Here is a 23,672-nt window from a genome sequence, read left to right as displayed (position 1 = left end):
CAGCCATGCAACATAGATCTATTACGGAAGCCCCTCTGCCTATAAAAGTAAAGTCTCCCCACCTATCTCCACTTATCCTTCTATTCATAATGATGAAATTAAAAACCTCACAGAACTCCAATATTTTCTTACCTTTCATATTAATCACCTCATCCTTTGACTCTTGCTTATTACTCAGTGCATTTCCCAATTCTATTACATCTGTTATTCCGACATGTCCTGTCCATTTCCTATTCTACCGTTAAAATCTCCAATTAAAATCATATTATTTCTATTATGCTCTTGCACTATCATAAACTCCCATAATGTATTGAATTCTCTCTCCCATTCCATGTCTCCTCCACCACTCAGGTAAATTGGAACTATATAATATTCATCCCGTTGTCCTGCATTCATGTGAATAACTTTCCTCTCAAGCGCATCGATTACCTTACAAAAACTCTCTATTCTTTTACTAATTTCTATTAACTTTCCTCCCTTTGCTCTACCTCAGTTTGATTCTCCAACTGCGAATTCCCAGTATAAATTGTAATCTGGAAAACAGTTTTCAAAATACAATGCTTTCCTCTTTCAACAAACGTCTCCAATAGTACAAAAACATCATAATTACAAATAAAATTATATACTTGAACAATCTACCACTTAATCCAGCCACATTGTACGCTACTATACTCAACTGTCCCTTCTCACACGGACTGACGGCGTTATCTCAGCGGTTGCGGTCTTCGTCCTCGCCGCCTCGCTACTCCTCATCACACATGCTCCTGCTCACGGCCCGCATCACACTCTCATCGAACATGCTCCCGATCTTCTGCAGCCCATCCTCTCCCTCCGAGACCAGTCCATTCTCCTCATCCAGCGTGAAAACCCGACTATTCACAATTAAACGATCCACTTCAACCGATACTCTCCTCTCACTCCCGGAACTTGTTTCTTCAACTCGCCAAGCACCCGGAAAAGCTTTGATCGTCGTTTTCTTGTGTCGAAAGCAAAGTCTTTATGAATCACAAACTGTGTACCCCTTCAGCTTCCTACTGTTTCTCGTGATGAAATGGATGTCCTGATCGTCCGGAAAATGCGCAATGATTTTCTTGCCCAATGCATGTGCTCGATTAACCCAGGTACCTGCTCGTGCCCCCAAATGACTCACACAAAAGTCTTTGACAGTTCTCACGTAATCCACTGTTGCACATTCATATTTCAGCCCGCGAAAAAGTATATTGTTCCTTCTCGATCTATTTTCAAAATTTTCCATCTTCCTGATTATGAGATTATTCTGAATTTTTTGAGCAACAATTTGATTTCTTAACTGTTAATTCTCGACAGAGAGTTTATTCACTTTTTCAATTAGACCATTTAAATCCACCTTTGTAGCTAGCAGCGCGAGTTTTTCATCCATAGCCTTACTAAACCGCTTTTCAAAACGGTCAAATAGTGATTCAATAAAGTCTGAGTTCACATTACCGGAAGCTTTAACACTTGGGTCTGGAGCACGCTTTTTCTGTTCTTTTAGCACGAGGACTCTTCTTAGCACTATCGTCCGGTGAAAAGTATTGTTAGATACTGTTCTTATTCATTCAGCTTCGAATATTTCGATTCACTTGAAAACAATTTCACAAATAAATAACAAATTGATAATTCAATTTATTACGAAAGAACGTTTTAGGTTAAACATGCACTAAATGAACCGATTAAGCACGACCCGTCCGGAAACTTGAGATAAGAGAGCAAAACAATTCTGCGACCGCTCCGTTCAACAGCTCACTATCAACTCCTAATTTGAGAACATACGATTTGAAATCGAAAAGTTGTCAGTTGTAATTGGGGAATGATTTTAAAAAACCAATACTTTTATTTTCCATAACTGTACTCATAAAAATAATATGATAATATATTTTATATTCAAATGAAACGTTTAGTTTTTAAATAAAAAATATTTTTGAGCCCCAAATTCATTGGAGAGTTACCGAATTGCTTGATCAAGAGATTCAATTGATTGATGATAAAGTTCAATTGCGCCGTGAACATAGAGAATTTGATCTTCATCAAGTTCAAATGTTTGGAGACAAAAGTCGTGTTGCCAATACATACATAGAAATGATTCTCATTAATCATTCGTGAACAGTACAGGGGAAATAATTGAGGAGTTGGGTGGAAAAACGACCTGAGTCAAAAAATCAAGTTTTGTGTAAATTGAGTTTGAAATATTTAGTACACATCTTCATTATTTCATCAGAATGCAATATTCTTGCAAGTATTTGAACCTTATTGATCTTTTTATACTATTTTCAATGCTATTATTCATAATTAGCCAGTAATTCAAGGCTAACTGATAATAATTGATATAAGGTGTGTTGTCTCAGGTCGTTTTTCCATAACCCTGGTTGTTACATGTTCAGAGGCTCAATAAAATGATGAAAAACCCGTATCAAGAGTAGTGATAATGATAATATATTGCTCATGATATTGGATAATTAATAAGTAGGTAATAAAGATCTAAAAAATGTCATTTAGAAGTGAACAATTGAAGATGATATTTTCTTCTTGAACACGTTTCTTCCCATAATCAAGACTCTGGAATGTTACATGGTACTGTTCTGATTTTCGGGAAATTCATACACCCAATGCTTTCAGCATCGGATTCTTCTTCAGGAGCGTCTTCTTCATTATTTTCATCATCTAGAGGATAATTGGTTCCCTTGGATGTATTAATGATCTTCTTATACCATTTGGTAGAGAGTTAGTTGGGAGTATATTTTTAATATTCTTTCCGAAGAATGGACATTGATATGTCCAAAGCTCCGCCAATTTATGTAGATGCATTACAATATAATCTTGTATAGTTATTCCAAATTGCTTTTTCCATATCATATACAGTTCAATAATTATTTTCTTAGTCTATATTATGTAAATTCATCTATAATTTTGCTGTATTGTAAGCTATTGTATATGAGTGTATAAGCCAGTATATACTGTAATCTACATAAGTACAAGTAATCTACAAAGTACTCAATCAATCAATCAATCAATCAGCTTCTTCTTTTGTAAGAAAACAAAATAAGGATTTCACTGGCTGCTGGCTCACAGCTTGTCAGCTGAAAATTTCAGGTTTGCCACACAAACAAAAAATTTTCACAACTCAATCATTTTTCAAGATACAACAACATTTTATGTACCAATCTGTTCAGAATTTAATGGCGGATAGAATGAAGCGTGTTGCGGAAAAACGACACGAGTGGCCTCGGGTCGTTTTTCTACCCAGCTCCTCAATTTCACAATTGAAAATAATAATTTCACACATACAAAGCCTATGGAATACTGTGTACGTAGTACAGTATCCTTTCCTGCTCAAATCAAACCTGTAGGCTACAGAAGAGTCACGACATGTCAATTGGAAAATTTTCTCATTTTCAAATGTCTGCTCATGATATGATATCTTCTCATTTGCATTTGACGATTCTCAAATACAATTCACTACTCTCAATTACATGTGTGATGACTTCCTAAATACAATTGACTATTCTCATTTAGGCTACATCTGACATTCTCTCAATTACAAGTGACTATTCTCAAATACAATTGATACTTTCTCAAATTAACTTTTTACTTTCTCAAATAAAATTGGAAAAGGTGTTGTGACTACTATTTTTTTTTTTTGAGCAGGGTATGATTACTAAATCTTTTCTCCGGAACAACGTCTTTTCACAAAAAGTGAGCATGCCGTACACAAGTAAAATATTCAATCCAAGGTTTACAAGAGAGTTTTTGCAAGGATTGACAGACACAGAAGAAAATGTCAATATGGAGAGAAACTAAGTGACAAATTTCATTTTATCATAGGCTATCCTGATCTTGAGATACAATGTTAGGTTAGCAAAGTTTGAGGCATCCGCTTCTCTAAAACAGTTAGTGAATTCTCAGTGAAGCCTGTTCAAGAATATAAACTTACTGACGTGCTATTTTTGAATCTTAACAAGCCTCCCATTCGCATCATTCTAGCAATAACCCAAATTCAATGCGGAAAATTCTCGGGAAATTGTGTTACCAAGTCACCATTGATTGTGATGAACCTAATTTGGCGTTGAATTGTAGAGGATTTTATTCTCTTGGAAACAGTTCTGGATTTTTTCACTATGAAAGGTTTTTGAGTTATATGGAGAAAAAAACAGGTATTTTTAACACTGTAAGGTTAGCAGAGGGTATTTTTTTGTGAAGAATCATTTTCAGACTATTTGTACCAAATAACTAAAAAATCAGTACCACAATACATTCTGGCAGCATGTTTCCTCGCTCCCTTCTCATGTCTCAAGTGAATGAACAGAAAAATAAACTATGAATTCGCTAAGCTGTGACTCAATGAGTCTGAACGAAAAAGGAGATAAGTTGCTGATTCATAAATTCACGGCAAGCCCCATAGCAAACCAGTTACTTCGAACAGTGAAGGAGACAATGGAGATATGCAGGGATATGCAAGTACCCCGCATTGTATGCTCAATCCGTAAATGAGTTGTGTAAGTGTGTATTAGCGATCGTAGCACAACGTGGTGGCAATTTTGGAAACTGGAGTGTATCCCAATTAGGTGGAGTACTAACAAAATGGGGAGATTTTTTTTTATTACGTTTTTACATGGTTTTAAGCATGTAGAAGTGATTTTTACTAAAATTGAGCAGTGACACTACGGGGTCTCCCCTTAGTGTACACACCTCCCCTTAATGTGCTGTGTATACTTGATTGTCTCCCCGTATTATACCTTGTTCCAACACACACACACACACACACACACACACACACACACACACACACACACACACACACACACACACACACACACACACGTCCATGTTTTTGGACTCAGGGGACCTTGAAACGTATAGAAAACATGAAAGTAAACCTTAATTTTTTTTTGGAAAGCAATTTTTCCCTTACCTATGGTAATAGGGCATGGAAAGTAAAAAGGTGCTATTCCTCTCTCAAATTCAGATTATATTTCTTTCTAATTATTTATTTATTTTCCTTCAGCAATTCGATTACACTACTGATCCTAATTAAACCAAGTGATTGCGGTATTCAATAATCAGACACGTTCACACCACTGGTTCCGGCTAGTCTAAACCAATAAGCATCGAGTACCACCTAATCTTCAAGCTCCAGTAAGCACACGTCCGTCTGCCAGCCATGAGCACACGTCCGTCTGATCGCAACTTAATCAAGCATTAACTGCCCACTGACAGTAATTAATCCATCAATCATAGGCGAGAGCCACAGCGATTGGCCCCCGGTTATCTATAAACGGAGATTAGGCGTTCGTACCATAGTGGAATTCACGTTATAATGGCAGTGGAAATAGATAGGAGACAGCGTTGCCCATTCTCTGCCTTGTCACTGCCTTCTATAGGGTAGAGCTTTTGTGCAACCGGCACAAAGATTGTTGACCGAGCGAAGTGAGGTCTAAGATTCAAGTCGACGGTTTTGCATTTCTCTTCATGTTTAAATGTTCACTAGCCGTCAGGCTCGCTTCGCTCGCCATATCCGTCTAGCCGGGGGGCTCCGCCCCCTGGACCCCCGACTGGATCGTCCAGAAATGAGATCAGCGGACTCGCTTCACTCGCCTGCAATTTTCATTTGAGCATGCTTCCTTCCATCAGAAAGTCAAAGTACTGAAAAAACGCAGAAAAGCTGAGAAAAACTATGATTTTGAGCGTATCTTTGATGAAATATTGGAGTCACCTCATCACAACATTTTTAAACCCTACCTAAACCTCTGTCTAAAATTTGGAAATTTTCTGTCTATTACTTGATGATAGAACTCAGAAAACGCAAAAAACGCTAATTTTGGGCGTATCTTTGGCGTTTATTTCAAATTCCTTCTGAAACAACATTATTACACCCTAGCTCAGCTTCTGTACTAAATTTGAACAATTTCTGTTCATTTGTTCTCAATAAATCTGAGAAAAAGCAAAAAAACGCTAATTTTGGGCGTATCTTTGACGTTATTGCAAATTCCTTCTAACTCAACATTATTACACCCTAGCTGAGCTACTGTACTAAATTTGAACATTTTCTGTTCATTTGTACTCGATAAAGTTGAGAAAGCGCTAAAAAACGCTGGAAAATGTAGATTTTGGGCGTATCTTTGGAAATTTTTCCAAATCCGTTCTTAGTGCGCCTCTAAAGGGCCAACTGAACATACCTACCAAATTTGAACGTTTTTGGTCCGGTAGATTTTTTAGTTCTGCGAGTGAGTGAGTGAGTCAGTCAGTCAGTCAGTGAGTGCCATTTCGCTTTTATATTTGATATGTTGCGCATTTACAGCGAAACGCAGCAATAGTCTGATTTTCATGGAATTTGACAGGTATGTTCTTTTTTGAATTTCGCGTCGACGTATATATAAGGTTTTCTAAAGTTTTGCATTTTTAGGATAATACAAAAGGAAAAGGAGTTTCCTTCAAACACCAATATCACCGTAAAAATCAGACTATAGAATTATTTCATTATAAATCGGCTTTATAGTGGACTATAGGCTAATACTACCCGTTCAAAAACATCGAACATCTTGAAAATGTATATTTCCATCAATGTTAGGAGACAGTTGTCTTCTAACTCTGTCTTTCCATAAGCTGAAGCCATGATTCTAGTTTGGAGTTTGGAGTTATTGATAGAAAACATTTTTCTTTTTTAATCTGATAATTAAAATTGCAACAATTATTATCGAAAAGAAATTGATTCCTAAAATCATGAAAAGTGAGAAATGAAGTTTGTAGGAAATCACCATTATAGTAGTTTATTTTGTTAATTTCAACACACCGATCTTTCGTCAACACAGAATGTTCTCTGATGGGTTGATTGGATTGACGTATCGACGGCAGCCAGACCTGACAACAGCGCTCACACTCACATTCTGGGACGACACGTCACGGTACGATTGGACAGAAAGCTCTATGTTTATTTAGGATTTTTTCCAGACATTTTAAATTGATAAATTAATTATTAATTTTTGAGAAAACATAACAACAGGTCAATGTAACTCACCGAGCAAGAGGTCTACTGTTCACAGAACTAGTATTGGTGTTGTTGTGATGACTGGAACAAGTCTGTTCTTTCAAACTAGTAGATAAATCAACTTGAAACTGTCTTATTATTTGAACTTTTGTTAATTTTTATATATTTCTGTTTCAGGCTGAAATTGACATTCTCCTGTATGATGGATCTCTCCAAATTTCCTCTGGATAATCAGATATGCACAATGGAAGTGGCTAGTTGTAAGTAATTTTAAACAATATTCATTTTCCACCTTCCCAATTTCATTTTTATTCAACAAGCTCAATAGAATGTAATAATATTGAATCCATAAGAAAATCTGGTGTGGCGTACTCACACAACTTTCCTTGCCGTTATGAAAATTTATCACCTGGCGCTAGTGTTCACGCGCAACTCATGTCTACTATTCAAAGATCTGAGCCAGCTTGTGACAGGACAATAACGCTGGTTACACACGAGATCTGCTATCTCCTCATAGTAAATGATTTAATAGAATCAACAGTTGCCAGCAGTTTGCAATTGAATAATCACATTTTCTCAAATTTCAAGCTTATTTTCAATTTTAGGTGAAAATGTTACTGGACATTAATTGTAGAGATTTTCATGCTCAATCTTTTCCACTCGAAATTTTCCATTCAAATCATATGTGAGACCTGATAATTGGAAATCTAAAATCAAACTTTGCATAGATGGGGCGGAGCTCCTGAGATTTTTACAGATATGGGACTTGTGGCAGTTGATATAGCTTATCAATGAGTATTCTAGGTATGGATTTGATCAAAATCATTGGAGCCATTTCCGAGAAAATCATTTTAGCCGCCATCTTGAATCGCATTTGATCTATATTGTTCGTGTCGGATCCTTATACTGTGAGGACCTAAAGTTGCAAATTTCAAGTTATTCCGTTGATTGGGAGATGAAATATCGTGTACACAGACGCACATACACACATACAGACTAAAAACCACTTTCTTGGACTCTGGGGACCTTGAAACGTATAAAAATTTAGAAATTGGGGTACCTTAATTTTTTCGGAAAGCAATACAAAACAATACAATACAAAAATCAATCAATATGAATCAATCAGAGAAATCTTGACAGAGAGCTCTCACTGATTCTAGTCTCCTAGACTTTGCACTTGGGTTTACAAATGGATTGACTGAAAGTTTCACTGCCGAATTCGAATCTATGTGATGAGAGAGAAGGGTAGTGTTTGTTCGCATCAAAACATGTCAACTTGTGGATTGCATACCGGAAAAACTGGAATGATTTAGATCTCCAAATTTTGCACATGGATTCTAAAAATAGGATTCTCAATCTCATGCACCTCGAAGCCCAAATTTAAATTTTCTTTCTACATTTTTTTCAGAATAATAATTGTAAAAATTCATTCATGGACAATTCATTCAATAACATGAATACATACCATATTTTAATAATAGAACTTTGACTTTTTGTGTAGTTGAGAAGTTGATATTGTGGTAATTATTTATATTAAATAAAAAGACTAAGAAATTGTCGAAAACCACAGATTTTATTGAAAGTTTGAAAGACTGGTTTCGGTTGTTACACCATTGTCAATCTCTGATAAACTAAAACTAGATACAAGAGCAGCAGAATTTATACTAGTAGGCGAGTACTATTGGTCAAGGGCAGGAACGCCTGCCATTGGCCCAGCTAGACAGTCTCCTCCCACTTGAAGGTGTCACAGAAATGTCACAAAATGGCGGCTTAAGTAACAGACTGGCAATGATAACAAAATTCACTTTTAGTACAAAATAAAAACCAAGAAAACTTGTAAAAGGTGATAAAACAAATATGTAAATAGGAAAACTATCAGGAAATAGGAATGCTATGGTAAACTAAGCATACAGTAGTCGATAGTTTTCCTATTCACATATTTGTTCTATTACCTTTTACTTGTTTTCTTGGTTTTTATTTTGTACTAAAAGTAAATTTTGTTATAATTGCCAGTATGTTACTTAATCCGCCATTTTGTGACACCTTTAAGTGGGAGGAGACTCTCTAGCTGGGCCAATGACAGTCGTTCATGCCCTTGACCAATAGCAGTACTCGCCTACTAGTATAAACTCTGCTGCTCTTATATTTAGTTTTAGTTCAACAGAGAATGAAAATGGTGGAACAACCGAAACCGGTCTTTCAAACTATCAATAGAATATGTGGTTTTTGACAAATTCTTAGTAGTTCTATTTGGTGGAACTTTAATCTACATATACTACGTCTTCGAAACAGATGGTTTTAATTGGTAACTAAATTAATAATCAGTCCAATTTGTTATGGGTTGGCATTAAGTTGAGGAAGGTTTCTGAACAAGATTTGAGCTCTGTCACTGTATTATGTTAGTACCAAGTTGGAGAACTTATCTATACTATGATAGAGGAAAGAACTGGCTTATACACGTACGGGATAGGAAAATTATGTTTGACGCATCATCACAAATCGTCTAAACTACTGGACTGGAATTGACTTGAAATTTTGCATACAGATTCTTAATTAACCAAGGATGTTTCTAGGCCTACTTCAAACTCTTCAAGATACCACTCGGTCAACTTTTAAAATAGACCCTTGTGAAGCACGGGTTACCTGCTAGTAGATTATATCCAAAGTTTGAATGAAGTTTCGACACATGAATTATTTCGTCAAACTGATGAAATATTGAGAAAATAAATTGATGAAAATTGAGAAATTGGAGCTTTCCAATAAATTTCGAATGATGATAATATACTATTACTAGCCGTATAGTATAATAGTATATTATTACTAGCCGTCAGGCTCACTTCGCTCGCCCTATACGTCTCGCCTGGACCCCCGACTGGATCGTCCAAGAATGAGATCAGCAGGCTCGCTTCGCTCGCCTGGAAGATCCAGTCGGGGGTCCAGACTAAACGTCTGGCTTAACGGATATGGCGAACGAAGCGAGCCTGACGGCTAGTAATATAATATTCACAGGAATAGCTCTGATTGAAGTAGCAGTGCCCAATCAATTTTTCCGCGATAAATGCATTTCAATCTTCAACTTGGTGCCAACCTAACAAAGACAACTCAACTTAATGCCAACCTGACAAAATTATTATTAGTTACCAGTTAACAACTGTTTCGAAGAGGTACTCTCTTTAGTTTATAGTTCTATATTAACATATGGTATGGACATTTTTCAATTATAATTAAGAGAATAAGAAGAATATACATGCTAAAAGACGAACTTCAAACCCTTAAAAACCACCCTTAGGGTTAAAATATTGCCAAAAGATTTCTTAGTGCGCCTCTAAAGGGCCAACTGAACATACCTACCAAATTGGAACGTTCTTGGTCCGGTAGATTTTTAGTTCTGCGAGTGAATGAGTCAGTCAGTCAGTGAGTGAGTGCCATTTCGCTTTTATTATATAGATAATTTAATGTTATATTCCTCATAGCTTATACCAGTCCTTTGCAAACAATGTGAGTTAATAGAAGTTGAAAATCATGTTTCAGTTTCAAAAACGTGAGTTAATAGAAGTTATATATCTTGTTCCAGTTTCGAAAACGATCGAAGAACTTCGTCTGGAATGGAAGACAATGAATCCCGTAATAATGGGAAAAGGACTGAGAATGCCGCAGTTCGAAATTGTCGAAATTATCCCATCTGACTGTCAGGAGTCCTTCCAAATTGGTGAGTTTATTCTATTAAATCTTACTTATTTATTTACTTACAATGCAAATGACACTAATGTAATAACATTGGTAGATAAAATAATAAGGTAGTCTTTGTGCTATTTTTCTTCCAAATTTATATGTGACAAAGTCCAAGATAAGGTTATAATTTCACGTGTACGATTTAAAAAAAAATTACTCCAAAATAAACATTAAAACTATAAATTTTTAATTTAGATGGCTTGAATAATGAATCGATTAGGAATAGGCTATTTCACTGAATTACCACTTTCAAATCTCTCTTCCAAAGTGCTATAACTTCTTCAAAAATAATGATTTTCCACTTTTCAACAACATCATCATATATAAGTAACATTATAGGTAATTGTTTAGGACAAAATTTGTAACTAGAATGTACATTAATATAGTTTTTCGTGAATTGTGGTATTATTATTGATTTTACGATAAAAATGCATATGAGAACAGTTGTAGAGAATAAAATGGAAAATAAATTATGTCATATCAAAGTTTCTTCTATCTTCCTGTATAAGGCTGAAATTCATGAAAAAGCTGGAAATAAGTTGAATAAGGAGGAGAAGAAGAATAAAAATAGAGAAGAAGGGAAGAGAAGGGAGAAAACAGATAGAAAGAGGGAATAAACAATCATGAATTTAATGTTTTATGATTTTCTACTCACTATAAATAACTATCAACTTATTTTCAGTTTTTTTATAAACTACAGCCTAAAACGTGGAGATAAAAGAAAACATAATAGAACATAATTTGTTCTCCGTTTCATCCTCTACAAGTTTTATTCAATGTGGTTTTACTGTAAAATCAATAATAACGCCACAATTCACGAAAAACTGAATGAATGTACAGATTAGTTACAATTGCTGCCGCTAGATGGGGTGAGCGCTCCCGTTTGTAGTTCAGGTGACTACGTTTAGTTAGGATTTCTGCCGCCAGAATGTGCTGACGTTCCCTCACTCATCCAACAGGCTCCAGAGCTGTTCCAAGCTTTGTGAGCTGGGATTACAGAAGACTGTGAGAGTAAAATTGTGTAGTTCGTGCGGTTTTTGGCTTGTAACTCCTTAACGGTGAATATTAGGTGAATTTTACAAATGAATAATTTTAAAGTAGCTTAAATTATCTACATAATTATGTGATCAAAAATGGAAAATTATCATAATTGGATGAGTTATGACACTCTGAAAGTGAGACTTGATGGAAAACTTTTAAATTCCTGAATAAAGCTTCAATCAACTCAATTGAATTATCTTCCTATCTCTCTTTCTTCTTCTCTTCCTCTTCTTCTTCTTCTTCTTCTTCTTCTTCTTCTTCTTCTTCTTCTTCTTCTTCTTCTTCTTCTTCTTCTTCTTCTTCTTCTTCTTCTTCTTCTTCTTCTTCTTCTCTTCTTCTTCTTCTTCTTCTTCTTCTTCTTTCTTCTTCTTCTTCTTCTTCTTCTTCTTCTTCTTCTTCTTCTTTTCTCTTCTTCTTCTTCTTCTTCTTCTTCTCTTCTTCTTCTTCTTCTTCTTCTTCTTCTTCTTCTTCTTCTTCTTCTTCTTCTTCTTCTTCTTCTTCTTCTTCTTCTTCTTCTTCACCACTCCTAGCTGAATTATTTATGGATAAGTTAGAAAGTAGAATCATTGAAAATAGTAATTTTAAAGATAAAATTGTTTACTGGTTTCGATATGTTGATGATATTATTTGCTTATGGAAAGGAAGTAACAGACAACTAGACAATTTTCTTTCCTATCTGAATGGATTACATCAGAGTATAAAATTCACTGTAGAGGTAGAACAGTATTGTGTATTGAATTTTCTAGATTTAAGAATAGATCATAGCACTGGTTTTCACAAGTTTTCTATTTTCAGAAAACCAACCCATACTGATGTTATCATTCCTCTTCATTCTTGTCATCCTATTTCTCACAAACTTGCTGCTTTCAATAGCATGGTATATAGAGCACTAACAATACCTATGAGCCATCATGATTTTGATATTGAGATCACTAAAATTAAACAGATAGCTGTCACAAATGGGTATGAAGAAAGTATGGTGGACAGATTATTGAGTAAAATTAATAGACAAATTTCAATCTATTCTAGCTTTGTAGGCTCAAACTGTGAGGAGAAGACTTGGATAACAATCCCATATTTAGGCCTTGTATCTGATAAGATAGGTAGGGAATTGAAGAGGAATGAATTTCATGTTGCTTTCAAGACCGAACCGATTTTAAATAGTCTATTTAGGTGGAGTGAAGACAAAATTGATATTTGGGATAAAAGCTGGGTGTACAAACTTAAATGTGATGATTGTAATGTGTGTTATGTGGGTCAGACTGGTAGAAGTTTCAAAAGTAGAATTAAAGAACACATCAGAGATTGGAATAAACAAAATGGGGAATCTAGCTTTGCAGAACATTTGATAACAAATAATCACAAGTTCACAGTTAAGGAGAATGTTGAGTTTCTGCATGTTAATAACAAAGGCAGATCTTTGAATATTTTGGAGGCTTTAGAAATAACAAGAGTGATTAAGGAAAATTCCCAGTATAGTTTAAATGACCAGATTCATTTCAACCAATACAACACTACGAATTTAGTTTTATCATAATATTGTAAGCATACATTAGACAATAGTTACTCCATTTACATATTTGTTTTATTATCTTTCACACTTGTTTTCTTGGTTCTTATTTTGTACTGAAAGTAAATTCCATTATCATGGCGATTCTGTTGCTTAAGCCGCCATTTTGTCACACCGTTCAGTGGGAGGAGACTGTCTAGCTAGGCCAATGGCAGGCGTTCATGCCCTCGACCAATAGCAGTACTCGCCTACTAGTATAAATTCTGCTGCTCTTGTATTTAGTTTTAGTTTATCAGAGATTGACAATGGTGTAATAACCGAAACCGGTCTTTCCAATTATCAATAAATCAGTGGTTTTTTGACAACTTCTTAGTCTTTCTCATTCAATATGAATAATTACCACAATATCAACTTATCAACTACACAAAAAGTATATAAAGTTCTTGAAGCAAAATAAGTGAACTGCAAGTCACTGCCAACACACAAGGTTTCTTATGTTGGCAGTGCCAGATATTACGTTGATAATATTTTTCTACTCAAGATGAAATCAATGTCTATTTCTTATTGTATATACTTGTTATTAATATTGTACAAATATGTATTTGTAATTTTTGGCAATAGATTCAATTTAATTCGATTCAATTCCCTTGTTTTTCCAGGCTATTACGGTTGTCTAATTACCGGTTTTCTATGTGATATTATTTTGAAACAATTTCTAACAGTTTAGAAATTATTTTCTACAGTCTATTTCCTAATTTCTGTTGTTTTGTCAGGTAACTACAGCTGCCTGGTGGCGGAATTCTACCTGTCGCGGTCAGTGGGCTTCCACCTGGTGCAGAGCTACCTGCCGACCATCCTGATAGTGGTCATTTCCTGGGTCTCCTTCTGGATGGATGTGGACTCTGTGCCAGGGCGCACCACCCTCGGAGTCACCACCCTCCTGGCGGTGTCCTCACAGAGCTCTGGTTAATACTACCATCAATCAATAATAGTTCATTTAATGATTAAATTATGAAATCCATTAATCAAGTAGAATAGTTTCACACCTTAGTCCAGCCCTTAAAAGATCTCTTTTATCATATCGCTCACTCACTCGCTCATACCTCACCCAGTGTCTTTTTCACTGTCGTTCCTCGCTTCTTTAAATCCTCACTCACTCACTCTCACTCTCGTAACCTCTTCCTGTCACTCTCACGCTCTTTATTCAATCACCCAAAGATTCCCCTCTCGCTACTCTATATTTTTAAACACTATCTCTTTGTCACTCCTTCTCACCCCTCGGTCCAATCCTCTCAATCTCTCTCTCTCTCCCCTCTCTCCCTCTCTCTCTTTCTCTCTCTATCTATCTCAATATATATATATATATATATAATATATATATTATATATATATATATATATATATATATAATATTTTAATATATTTTCAAACATTATCTCTCTGTCTCTCCTCCTCTTTTGGTAGAGAGTTAGTGGGGAGGATATTCTTAATATTCTTTCCGAAGAATGGACATTGATATGTCCAAAGCTCCGCCAATTTATGTAGATTATCTATGGTTATTATATTACAAATTGCTTTCTCATATCATATACAGTTCAATAATTATTTTCTTAGTCTATATTATGTAAATTCATCTATAATTTTGCTGTATTGTAAGCTATTGTATATAAGTTTATAAGACAGTATATATTGTAATCTACATAAATAAAGTACTCAATCAAATCAAATTTCTCCGATCTCTACTTTTGGTAGAGAGTGGGACGGATACTTCGAATATTCTTTCCGAAGAATGGACATTGATATGTCCAAAGCTCCGCCAATTTATGTAGATGCATAACAATATAATTATCTATAGTCATTATATTACATATTGCTTTTTCATATCATATACAGTTGAATAATTATTTTCTTAGTCTATATTATGTAAATTGATCAATAATTCTGCTGTATTGTAAGCTATTGTATATAAGTGTATGAGCCAGTATATATGTAATTTACATAGATAAAGTACTCAATCAATCAATCAAATCTCTCGCAATATCTCTTCTCTCACTCTGTATCTCTTCCACCTCTCAATCTCAAGTAGTCTAGAATAGACCATTAGATAATGAAATATACATTGAATATTTATTTAATTATTCACATATATTTTTGTATTTTTTCGGCAAATAAATGAATTCATCTATGCATACATTGTGATAGAATGGTAGTGATCGATAATTATTTATCAATCTCAACAATTATTATTAGAACAACTCAATAAAGCAGCTGGCCAACTGTCCCACTGTGAATATGGTAACTCTGGGACAAAGGGGTTAATCATGTATTCCTGTCCCACCTCTTTCTCATTGTTTGTTTAGTGTGGACATGGTAACTCTGGGACAAAGAGGTTAATCATTTATCCCTGTCCCACTTCTTTCTCATTGTTTGTTTAGTGTGAACATGGTAACTCTGGGACAAAGGGGTTAATCATGTATTCCTGTCCCACCTCTTTCTCATTGTTTGTTTAGTGTGAACATGGTAACTCTGGGACAAAGGGGTTAATCATTTATTCCTGTCCCACTTCTTTCTCATTGTTTGTTTAGTGTGAACATGGTAACTCTGGGACAAAGGGGTTAATCATTTATTCCTGTCCCACTTCTTTCTCATTGTTTGTTTAGTGTGAATTTGGTAACTTTGGGACAAGGGGGATAATTATTTATTTGTTGTGTTCCAGGCATACAGAGTGGCCTACCGCAAGTCAGTTATGTGAAAGCTATCGATGTCTGGATGGGAACCTGCACTGGTAAAGTATCAATCATGCATAATAATCATATATGACGTTCGGTATATAATGATACTAGCCGTCAGGCTCGCTTCGCTCGCCATAACCGTCTGGCCAGGGGGCTCCGCCCCGTGTACCCCCGATTAGATCGTCCAAAAATGAGATCAGCAGGCTCGCTTCGTTCGCCTGCAAGTAGACCTCAGCGTAACCTCTGTACCGAATTCTGGACCCCCGACTGGATTGTCCAAAAATGAGATCAGCGGGCTCGCTTCGCTCGCCTACATGTAGACCTCAGCTGAACCTCTGTACCAAATTTGAACGTATTTTGTCAATTTGATCTCGAGAAACACCTGTTACTATATCGGCGTATCTTTGGCGAAACAAATTCTTCCACCTCAGCTAAACCTGTGTACTGATTTGAAAAAATATATATTTCTATCAATTATTAAAAAAGGTGAGAAAACGCAGAATAGCTGAGAACCGCTTATTTTGGCTAATTGGATAAATTGGTATTTAGAAGGTCCTGGATAAATGCATTTCAATCTTCAACTTGGTACCAACCTAACAAAGTCAACTCAAATTAATGTCAACCTGACAAAATTACTAATTTATTTACCAGTTAACAACTGTTTCGAAGAGGTACTCTCTATAGATTATAGTTCTATATTAACATATGGTATGGACATTTTTCAATTACAAATTAAGAGAATAAGAAGAACATACATGCTAAAAGACGAACTTTAAACCTTTAAAAACCACCCTTAGAGTTAAAATATTGCCAAAAGATTTCTTAGTGCGCCTCTAAAGGGCCAACTGAACATACCTACCAAATTTGAACGTTTTTGGTCCGGTAGATTTCTAGTTCTGCGAGTGAGTGAGTGAGTCAGTAAGTGAGTGAGTGCCATTTCGCTTTTATATAAATAGATTCTCGTATATCATGTTTATATTTATGTATGTAAAGAAAAATGAATTAACTAAACTTAGATATTTCATCATATAAATCACACAAATTTTCTGTCTAATATAAATAATTTTTCTCAATTTTTTTTGCCACTAAGGCTCAAAGTTGTGTGAGTGCGCCACACCAGATTTTTTCAAAATTTAATCCAAAACATGGACTTCTGCTCAACTCACACTTAGGTGACTCAGGTCGAGTAGAGACTCGACTCTAGTGGAGAGCATGTGTTTTCAAATGGTGACAGTCGCGGAGACTAGAATCGACTGGTCTGAGTGTCACCATTTGGAAACACATGCTCTCCACTAGAGTCGAGTCTCTTCTCGACCTGAGTCGCGTAAATGTGAGTTGAACCATAGATAAAGGATAAGCTCTTGTATATATTTCTTGTCTCTGGTTGAACCTAACGGTAGGGCTTACATGATAAAAAGCATGTTGTCATACACTGTTGTGTCATCACAGGAGAGAGCTTCGAGCAAAATTCTGTAAGTTTGGGTTTTTGTTGTTTATTTTCTCTTCGCTGTCAATTCGAGGTTAAATTATATTTTCCCACAGTTACCTTGGAAAGTGGCCATTGCTGCACTGATTACAGAACGCAAAGAATCACTTCTCCGCTCTAGTGTGGGAAAAATTTTTTCTGCACTCCAGATTTGCAACATGGCAACGCAAAATATTTGGTGGGTTATATGGAGGATTAGTGCACGAAAACAAAAATTAAGTTGGTAACTGCACTGACTGGGCTGCTATAGTGTGGTGGTGCACGTTATAATAATATTAAGGACACCGAGTTCGAGGACAGCCACCACATCAGCGACAGCCGCCCCTTCATTCAAACACTACTACATTATTCTATTTTATTTATTAATAACAGCATCACACACAAACATTTGATGCATTTCAGGCAATTTTACCCATAATTACCCACTTTTCATATTCAATGGTAACTGTAGGAAAAATTTAATGTGAAATACATGCGCAAAGTTCCTCTGCTGCACTCAACAAACCATTCCGTAAACGTTTCTTTCGGTGCAGCAAACTGTCACTTTGCGCACTAGTTGCACAAATAACTATTTTATCATCTCAATTTGTAATTTTTCGGTGGTTCATTTAGTGTTTTTGGCTGTTAATTTTTTGTTGGAAGCCTCTCGATGACTAAATATGAATGATGAATATCCAACCGTTAGTTGCCAACCTTACATGCCGATTTCAATGTCAGCTGAGAGCTCTACTACGTCTTCCACTGTCAACCAATCACGTGCGAGTACACTCCAGTTGCCACGCCCACAAGGCTCTCTCATTGGTTGAAACTTTCACGTCATTGTAGCCTGATGACTCCATTTTGGAATGGAAAAACAGTGGCAGAGAAAATCTATACTGATTTCAATCAATCAATCAATCAATCAATAGTTTATTTTTCCTTCATACAATGCATACATGAATGTATAATTACATGAATACAATTGACAATTAACAATATAAATAAAAGTAAAATAGTATTATTATTAAATACGGAAAGTCCCTGAAAAGGTTAAAAACCTGAGCGCAGGGGCCGAGTGTTATTACTAATACAAAATTATTTCTAAGATAAATAATGGTGGATTCCTATTAACATCTAAATTTGAAAAAATACAAAGAAGGAAAGTAAAAAAAAGTAAGAAAATACGAGATAATAAAATAAAAAAGCAGACATTCTTGAATGATTGTGAACTTATCCTAGTTACAATATTACAAGAAATCACTTATCCTAGGATGTGAAGAAGCAATCCATAAATCTATCTCTCTCAGAAGTCTTCCATTCAAATTATCTGTTATAAAAAAGTAGGTATCACATTTATAAGCTTATGAACAATATAATCAAACTGTCTTCTACAAATGGATAGAACTGCATTGTGTGGTTCAAAGGTAATGGTTGAGGGACGGAGATTGTAAGGCGATATACGGAGGTTGAAAAGTTCTCTATGTTTATTAATGTAAATAATCAAATTCTTTATATACAGCTGCTCAACCGTCAATACATTCAATTCAATAAAAATACTGTCACTTGGAAATCGTTTAGGTTTGCCCAAAATTGCCTTTAATAATGCTTTTTGGATGGTGAATATCTTATTGAAGTGATTTGAATAAGAGGATTTATATACTATACTGATACTCTATCTAGTCTTCTTGGTATTATTCCAGTTCATATTTGTAATTTGAAGTGTTATTTTGATTTGAATTTGTCTGTTTGATTTGCAGCATTCGTATTCTGCGCACTTTTGGAATTTACATTTGTGAACTATATGTGGCGCAAATTGTCGCCGGATATCCTGAAGCGGACATTTGTGCCCGAGGCGGCGAGCAACGGGGAGGCGCCCATCTCCAAACAGGGTGTCTCACCCTCCGCCCAGGGCGACACAATCACCACCACCACCCAGGAGGCTATAGCTGTTACTGTGGTCTGTAATATTCTATTAATTACAGTTATCATCACTCTATACATTTCCTCAAAAAAATAATTCACTCCTATTTTTCACATGACTGCTTCTTTCTGTCTCTCTCTCCTTCTTTCTGTCACACTCTCTCTCCCTCTCTCTCCCTCATCCACTCTCTATCTTTCTCTCTCTGTTTTCCAACCCTCTCTCTTTTATCTCATTCACTCCTATTTTCCACCTGACTCTGTTCCTCCTTCTTCCTCTCACTCGCGCCCTTTCTCTCTCTCAAGGGTTGTGTGGCAGAGAGGACCAGGAGTCTTAACTCCGCCCTAATAAAATCAAATAATCAATCAATCTCTCTCACAGTCTCACACTTAGGTGACTCAGGTCGAGTAGAGACTCGACTCTAGTGGAGAGCATGTGTTTTCAAATGGTGACAGTCGCGGAGACTAGAATCGACTGGTCTGAGTGTCACCATTTGGAAACACATGCTCTCCACTAGAGTCGAGTCTCTTCTCGACCTGAGTCGCGTAAATGTGAGTTGAACCATAGATAAAGGATAAGCATATTTCATGTCTCTGGTTGAACCTAACGGTAGGGCTTACATGATAAAAAGCATGTTGTCATACACTGGTGTGTCATCACAGGAGAGAGCTTCGAGCAAAATTCTGTAAGGTTGGGTTTTTGTTGTTTATTTTCTCTTCGCTGTCAATTCGAGGTTAAATTATTTTTTCCTACAGTTACATTGGAAAGTGGCCATTCCTGCACTGATTACAGAACGCAAAGAATCACTTTTCCGCTCTAGTGTGGGAATAGTTATTTGTGCAACTAGTGCGCAAAGTAACAGTTTGCTGCACCGAAAGAAACGTTTACGCCCGAGCCGTAGGCGAGGGCGGAATGGTTTGTTTAGTGCAGCAGAGGAACTTTGCGTATGTATTTCACATTAAATTTTTCCTACAGTCACCATTGAATATGAAAAGTGGATAATTATGAGTAAAATTGCCTAAAATCCAAATGTTTTCCTGTGTCATTTTATTATTGATAAAAACCTTAATTTATTGTCAAATTGAATAAAAATGTTGTCCTTGGTTATAATATCTACTTAATAAGGTGCTCGTTGTGCTTCGTTGCACCTCTGCTCACTATAGCAGACCAGTCACTGTTACCAACTTCATTTTGATTTTGCTGCACTGTTGCTCCATATAACCTACTAAGTATTTTGCGTTGTCATGCTGCAAATCTGGAGTGCGCAAAGTACTCACTTTGTGCACTAGTGCGGAAAAGTGATTCTTTGCGGCCTGTAATCAGTGTAGAAATGGTCACTTTTCAAGGTATATGTAGGAAAAAAATTTTTCTGCACTCCAGATTTGCAACATGGCAACGCAAAATAGTTGGTGGGTTATATGGAGTACAGTGCATGAAAACAAAAATTAAGTTGGTAACTGCACTGACTGGGCTGCTATAGTGTGGTGGTGCACGTTATAATAATATTAAGGACACCGAGTTCGAGGACAGCCACCACATCAGTGACAGCCGCCCCTTCATTCAAACACTACTACATCATTCAATTTCATTTATTAATAACAGCATCACACACAAACATTTGATGCATTTCAGGCAATTTTACCCATAATTACCCACTTTTCATATTCAATGGTAACTGTAGGAAAAATTTAATGTGAAATACATGCGCAAAGTTCCTCTGCTGCACTCAACAAACCATTCCGTAAACGTTTCTTTCGGTGCAGCAAACTGTCACTTTGCGCACTAGTTGCACAAATAACTATTTTATCATCTCAATTTGTAATTTTTCGGTGGTTCATTTAGTGTTTTTGGCTGTTAATTTTTTGTTGGAAGCCTCTCGATGACTAAATATGAATGATGAATATCCAACCGTTAGTTGCCAACCTTACATGCCGATTTCAATGTCAGCTGAGAGCTCTACTACGTCTTCCATTGTCGACCAATCACGTGCAAGTACACTCCAGTTGCCACGCCCACAAGGCTCTCTCATTGGTTGAAACTTTCACGTCATTGTAGCCTGATGACTCCATTTTGGAATGGAAAAACAGTGGCAGAGAAAATCTATACTGATTTCAATCAATCAATCAATCAATCAATAGTTTATTTTTCCTTCATACAATGCATACATGAATGTATAATTACATGAATACAATTGACAATTAACAATATAAATAAAAGTAAAATAGTATTATTATTAAATACGGAAAGTCCCTGAAAAGGTTAAAAACCTGAGCGCAGGGGCCGAGTGTTATTACTAATACAAAATTATTTCTAAGATAAATAATGGTGGATTCCTATTAACATCTAAATTTGAAAAAATACAAAGAAGGAAAGTAAAAAAAAGTAAGAAAATACGAGATAATAAAATAAAAAAGCAGACATTCTTGAATGATTGTGAACTTATCCTAGTTACAATATTACAAGAAATCACTTATCCTAGGATGTGAAGAAGCAATCCATAAATCTATCTCTCTCAGAAGTCTTCCATTCAAATTATTTGTTGAAACACCGCCGATTTATGAAGTTACATCACAGTATTATATTATCGTAATTCTAATTACATTCAATATTTATTCTCATTGATCATTTTTTAATACTTTGTAAGATTCGTTGAATAATAAGCATTACCGTCATTCAATGTAAATTAGTTTATAAGCCAGAAAATATTGTAAAATACATAAATAATGAAATCTTATCTAATCCATCTCTTTCCCGATCTCTTCTCTCTCATCCATCGCTCTTTCAATCTCTGAAATTTCAATCTTTTCCTCCTATTTTAAAAAATTCACTCTTTCTCTCACTCTCTCTTCCATTCATTAGCTCTCTCGCACTCACTCTATCTCCCTCTCTTTCTTCCTCTTTCATTCTCTTCCTCTCTTTCCCTCTCCATCTATTTCTCTGTCTCTATGCCTTTCTTTTTCTCTCCCTCTTGTTGCATCTTTTCTCGCTCTCCTTACGTCTCTCTCAAACTCACTATCGAAGAGAAATCATTTCTCCTTTCTCACTCAGTCACTATCAATATCACGTTTACTTTCCCTCTCTTTCTCTCCTTCTTCTTCTTCTATAATCACCATTTTCACATATTTTGAAATGTGTATAATCTCGATTCAGTAATTTCGTATCATCAAAATTTCTGTATTATTTTAATACGATATTTCCCTATTTTCTAGAATATTCCGTAATGTTTGTTCCAGGTTCGCAAAGTGATTCTGGCCGAAAACGATCCGACGGGAAGAATTACTAACAAGAACATGCTAATGGCGCGGCAGATCGACGAATATTCCCGACTTTTCTTTCCACTGGCATTTGCAGTCTTCAACGTTGCCTATTGGTCCTACTATCTCGCTTAAAACCCTAAAATAAGAAATCACATTTATTTTTATCCTTTTTTATGAAGCAGTATCTGATTTATTATATTGTATGAATTCTATTGTATTGAAAATCTATTCCAATACTGTTAATATAATTAAAGTAATACAAATATTGTAGAGTACATGAAGTAATTTGCTATTGGAGCTTCATCTGGAATCCATCTTTTAGGGCCAAGCAACATGAAGCGTTTTCTCAGACGATTTTTCAAGCGGTTTTATCCGCGCCAACCCGATTAATCAATCTGAGAGCTTCCTGCTTTGCCGACTCTGAAAACGCATCATGTGGCTTAGCCCTTGTCAAAGCACTTTTGGAGCCGGTTTCCGAGCTCGGAATTTAGCTGAGCTCTAGACTTTAAACAGCTGGAGTCAGAAAATTGGCTTTCCGAGACAGGGCTTAGTTTTATTAAAATCTTTATTTTCTCATTTCTCAATTGAAAACGTTTTTCCTTGACGAAATTAAATATTCCTAAATAATTAAAAAAAATCTGGTGTGGTGCACTCACACAACTTTCCTTGCCGTTATGAAAATTGATCAACTGACGCTAGTGTTCCCGCGCATCTTAAGTCCACTTTTCAAAGATCTGAGCCAGCTGGTGACAGGACAATAACGCTGGAGACACACGAAGTCTGCATTCTCTTCATAGTGAATGATTTAATAGAATAAACAGTTGCCAACAGTTTGCAATTGAATAATCTTATTCTCTCTAATTTCGAGCTTATTTTCAATTTCAGGTGAAAATGTTACTGAACATTAATTGTAGGGATTTCCATGCTCAATCTTTTCCAATTGAAATTTTTGTTTAAAGTGTATCTGAAGCCTGATAATTGAAAATCTAAAATCAAACTTTGCATAGATGGTGCAGT

At 35.8% G+C, this 23,672-nt stretch overlaps 1 protein-coding gene across 1 annotated transcript in view; it reads left to right on the top strand.

Moving 5' to 3' along the window:
• Positions 1 to 23,205, top strand: part of LOC111049248 (glycine receptor subunit alpha-2) — a 62,334-nt gene extending 39,129 nt beyond the window's left edge. The window contains exons 3-8 of the mRNA XM_039435163.1: positions 7,178 to 7,260; positions 10,575 to 10,709; positions 14,057 to 14,248; positions 16,000 to 16,068; positions 19,238 to 19,437; positions 22,632 to 23,205. Of these exons, the coding sequence (XP_039291097.1) occupies positions 7,178 to 7,260; positions 10,575 to 10,709; positions 14,057 to 14,248; positions 16,000 to 16,068; positions 19,238 to 19,437; positions 22,632 to 22,787 (835 nt within the window). The 3' untranslated portion in view covers positions 22,788 to 23,205. The remainder of the gene's footprint in view (positions 1 to 7,177; positions 7,261 to 10,574; positions 10,710 to 14,056; positions 14,249 to 15,999; positions 16,069 to 19,237; positions 19,438 to 22,631) is intronic.
• Positions 23,206 to 23,672: the final 467 nt, after the last annotated feature.

This window comes from Nilaparvata lugens, chromosome 8 (genome assembly GCF_014356525.2).
Source record: "Nilaparvata lugens isolate BPH chromosome 8, ASM1435652v1, whole genome shotgun sequence".
NCBI classification, from domain to species: Eukaryota; Metazoa; Arthropoda; class Insecta; order Hemiptera; family Delphacidae; genus Nilaparvata; species Nilaparvata lugens.
The sequence above is the reverse complement of the archived record's forward strand: the minus strand, read 5'-3'. Positions and strand labels throughout refer to the sequence as shown.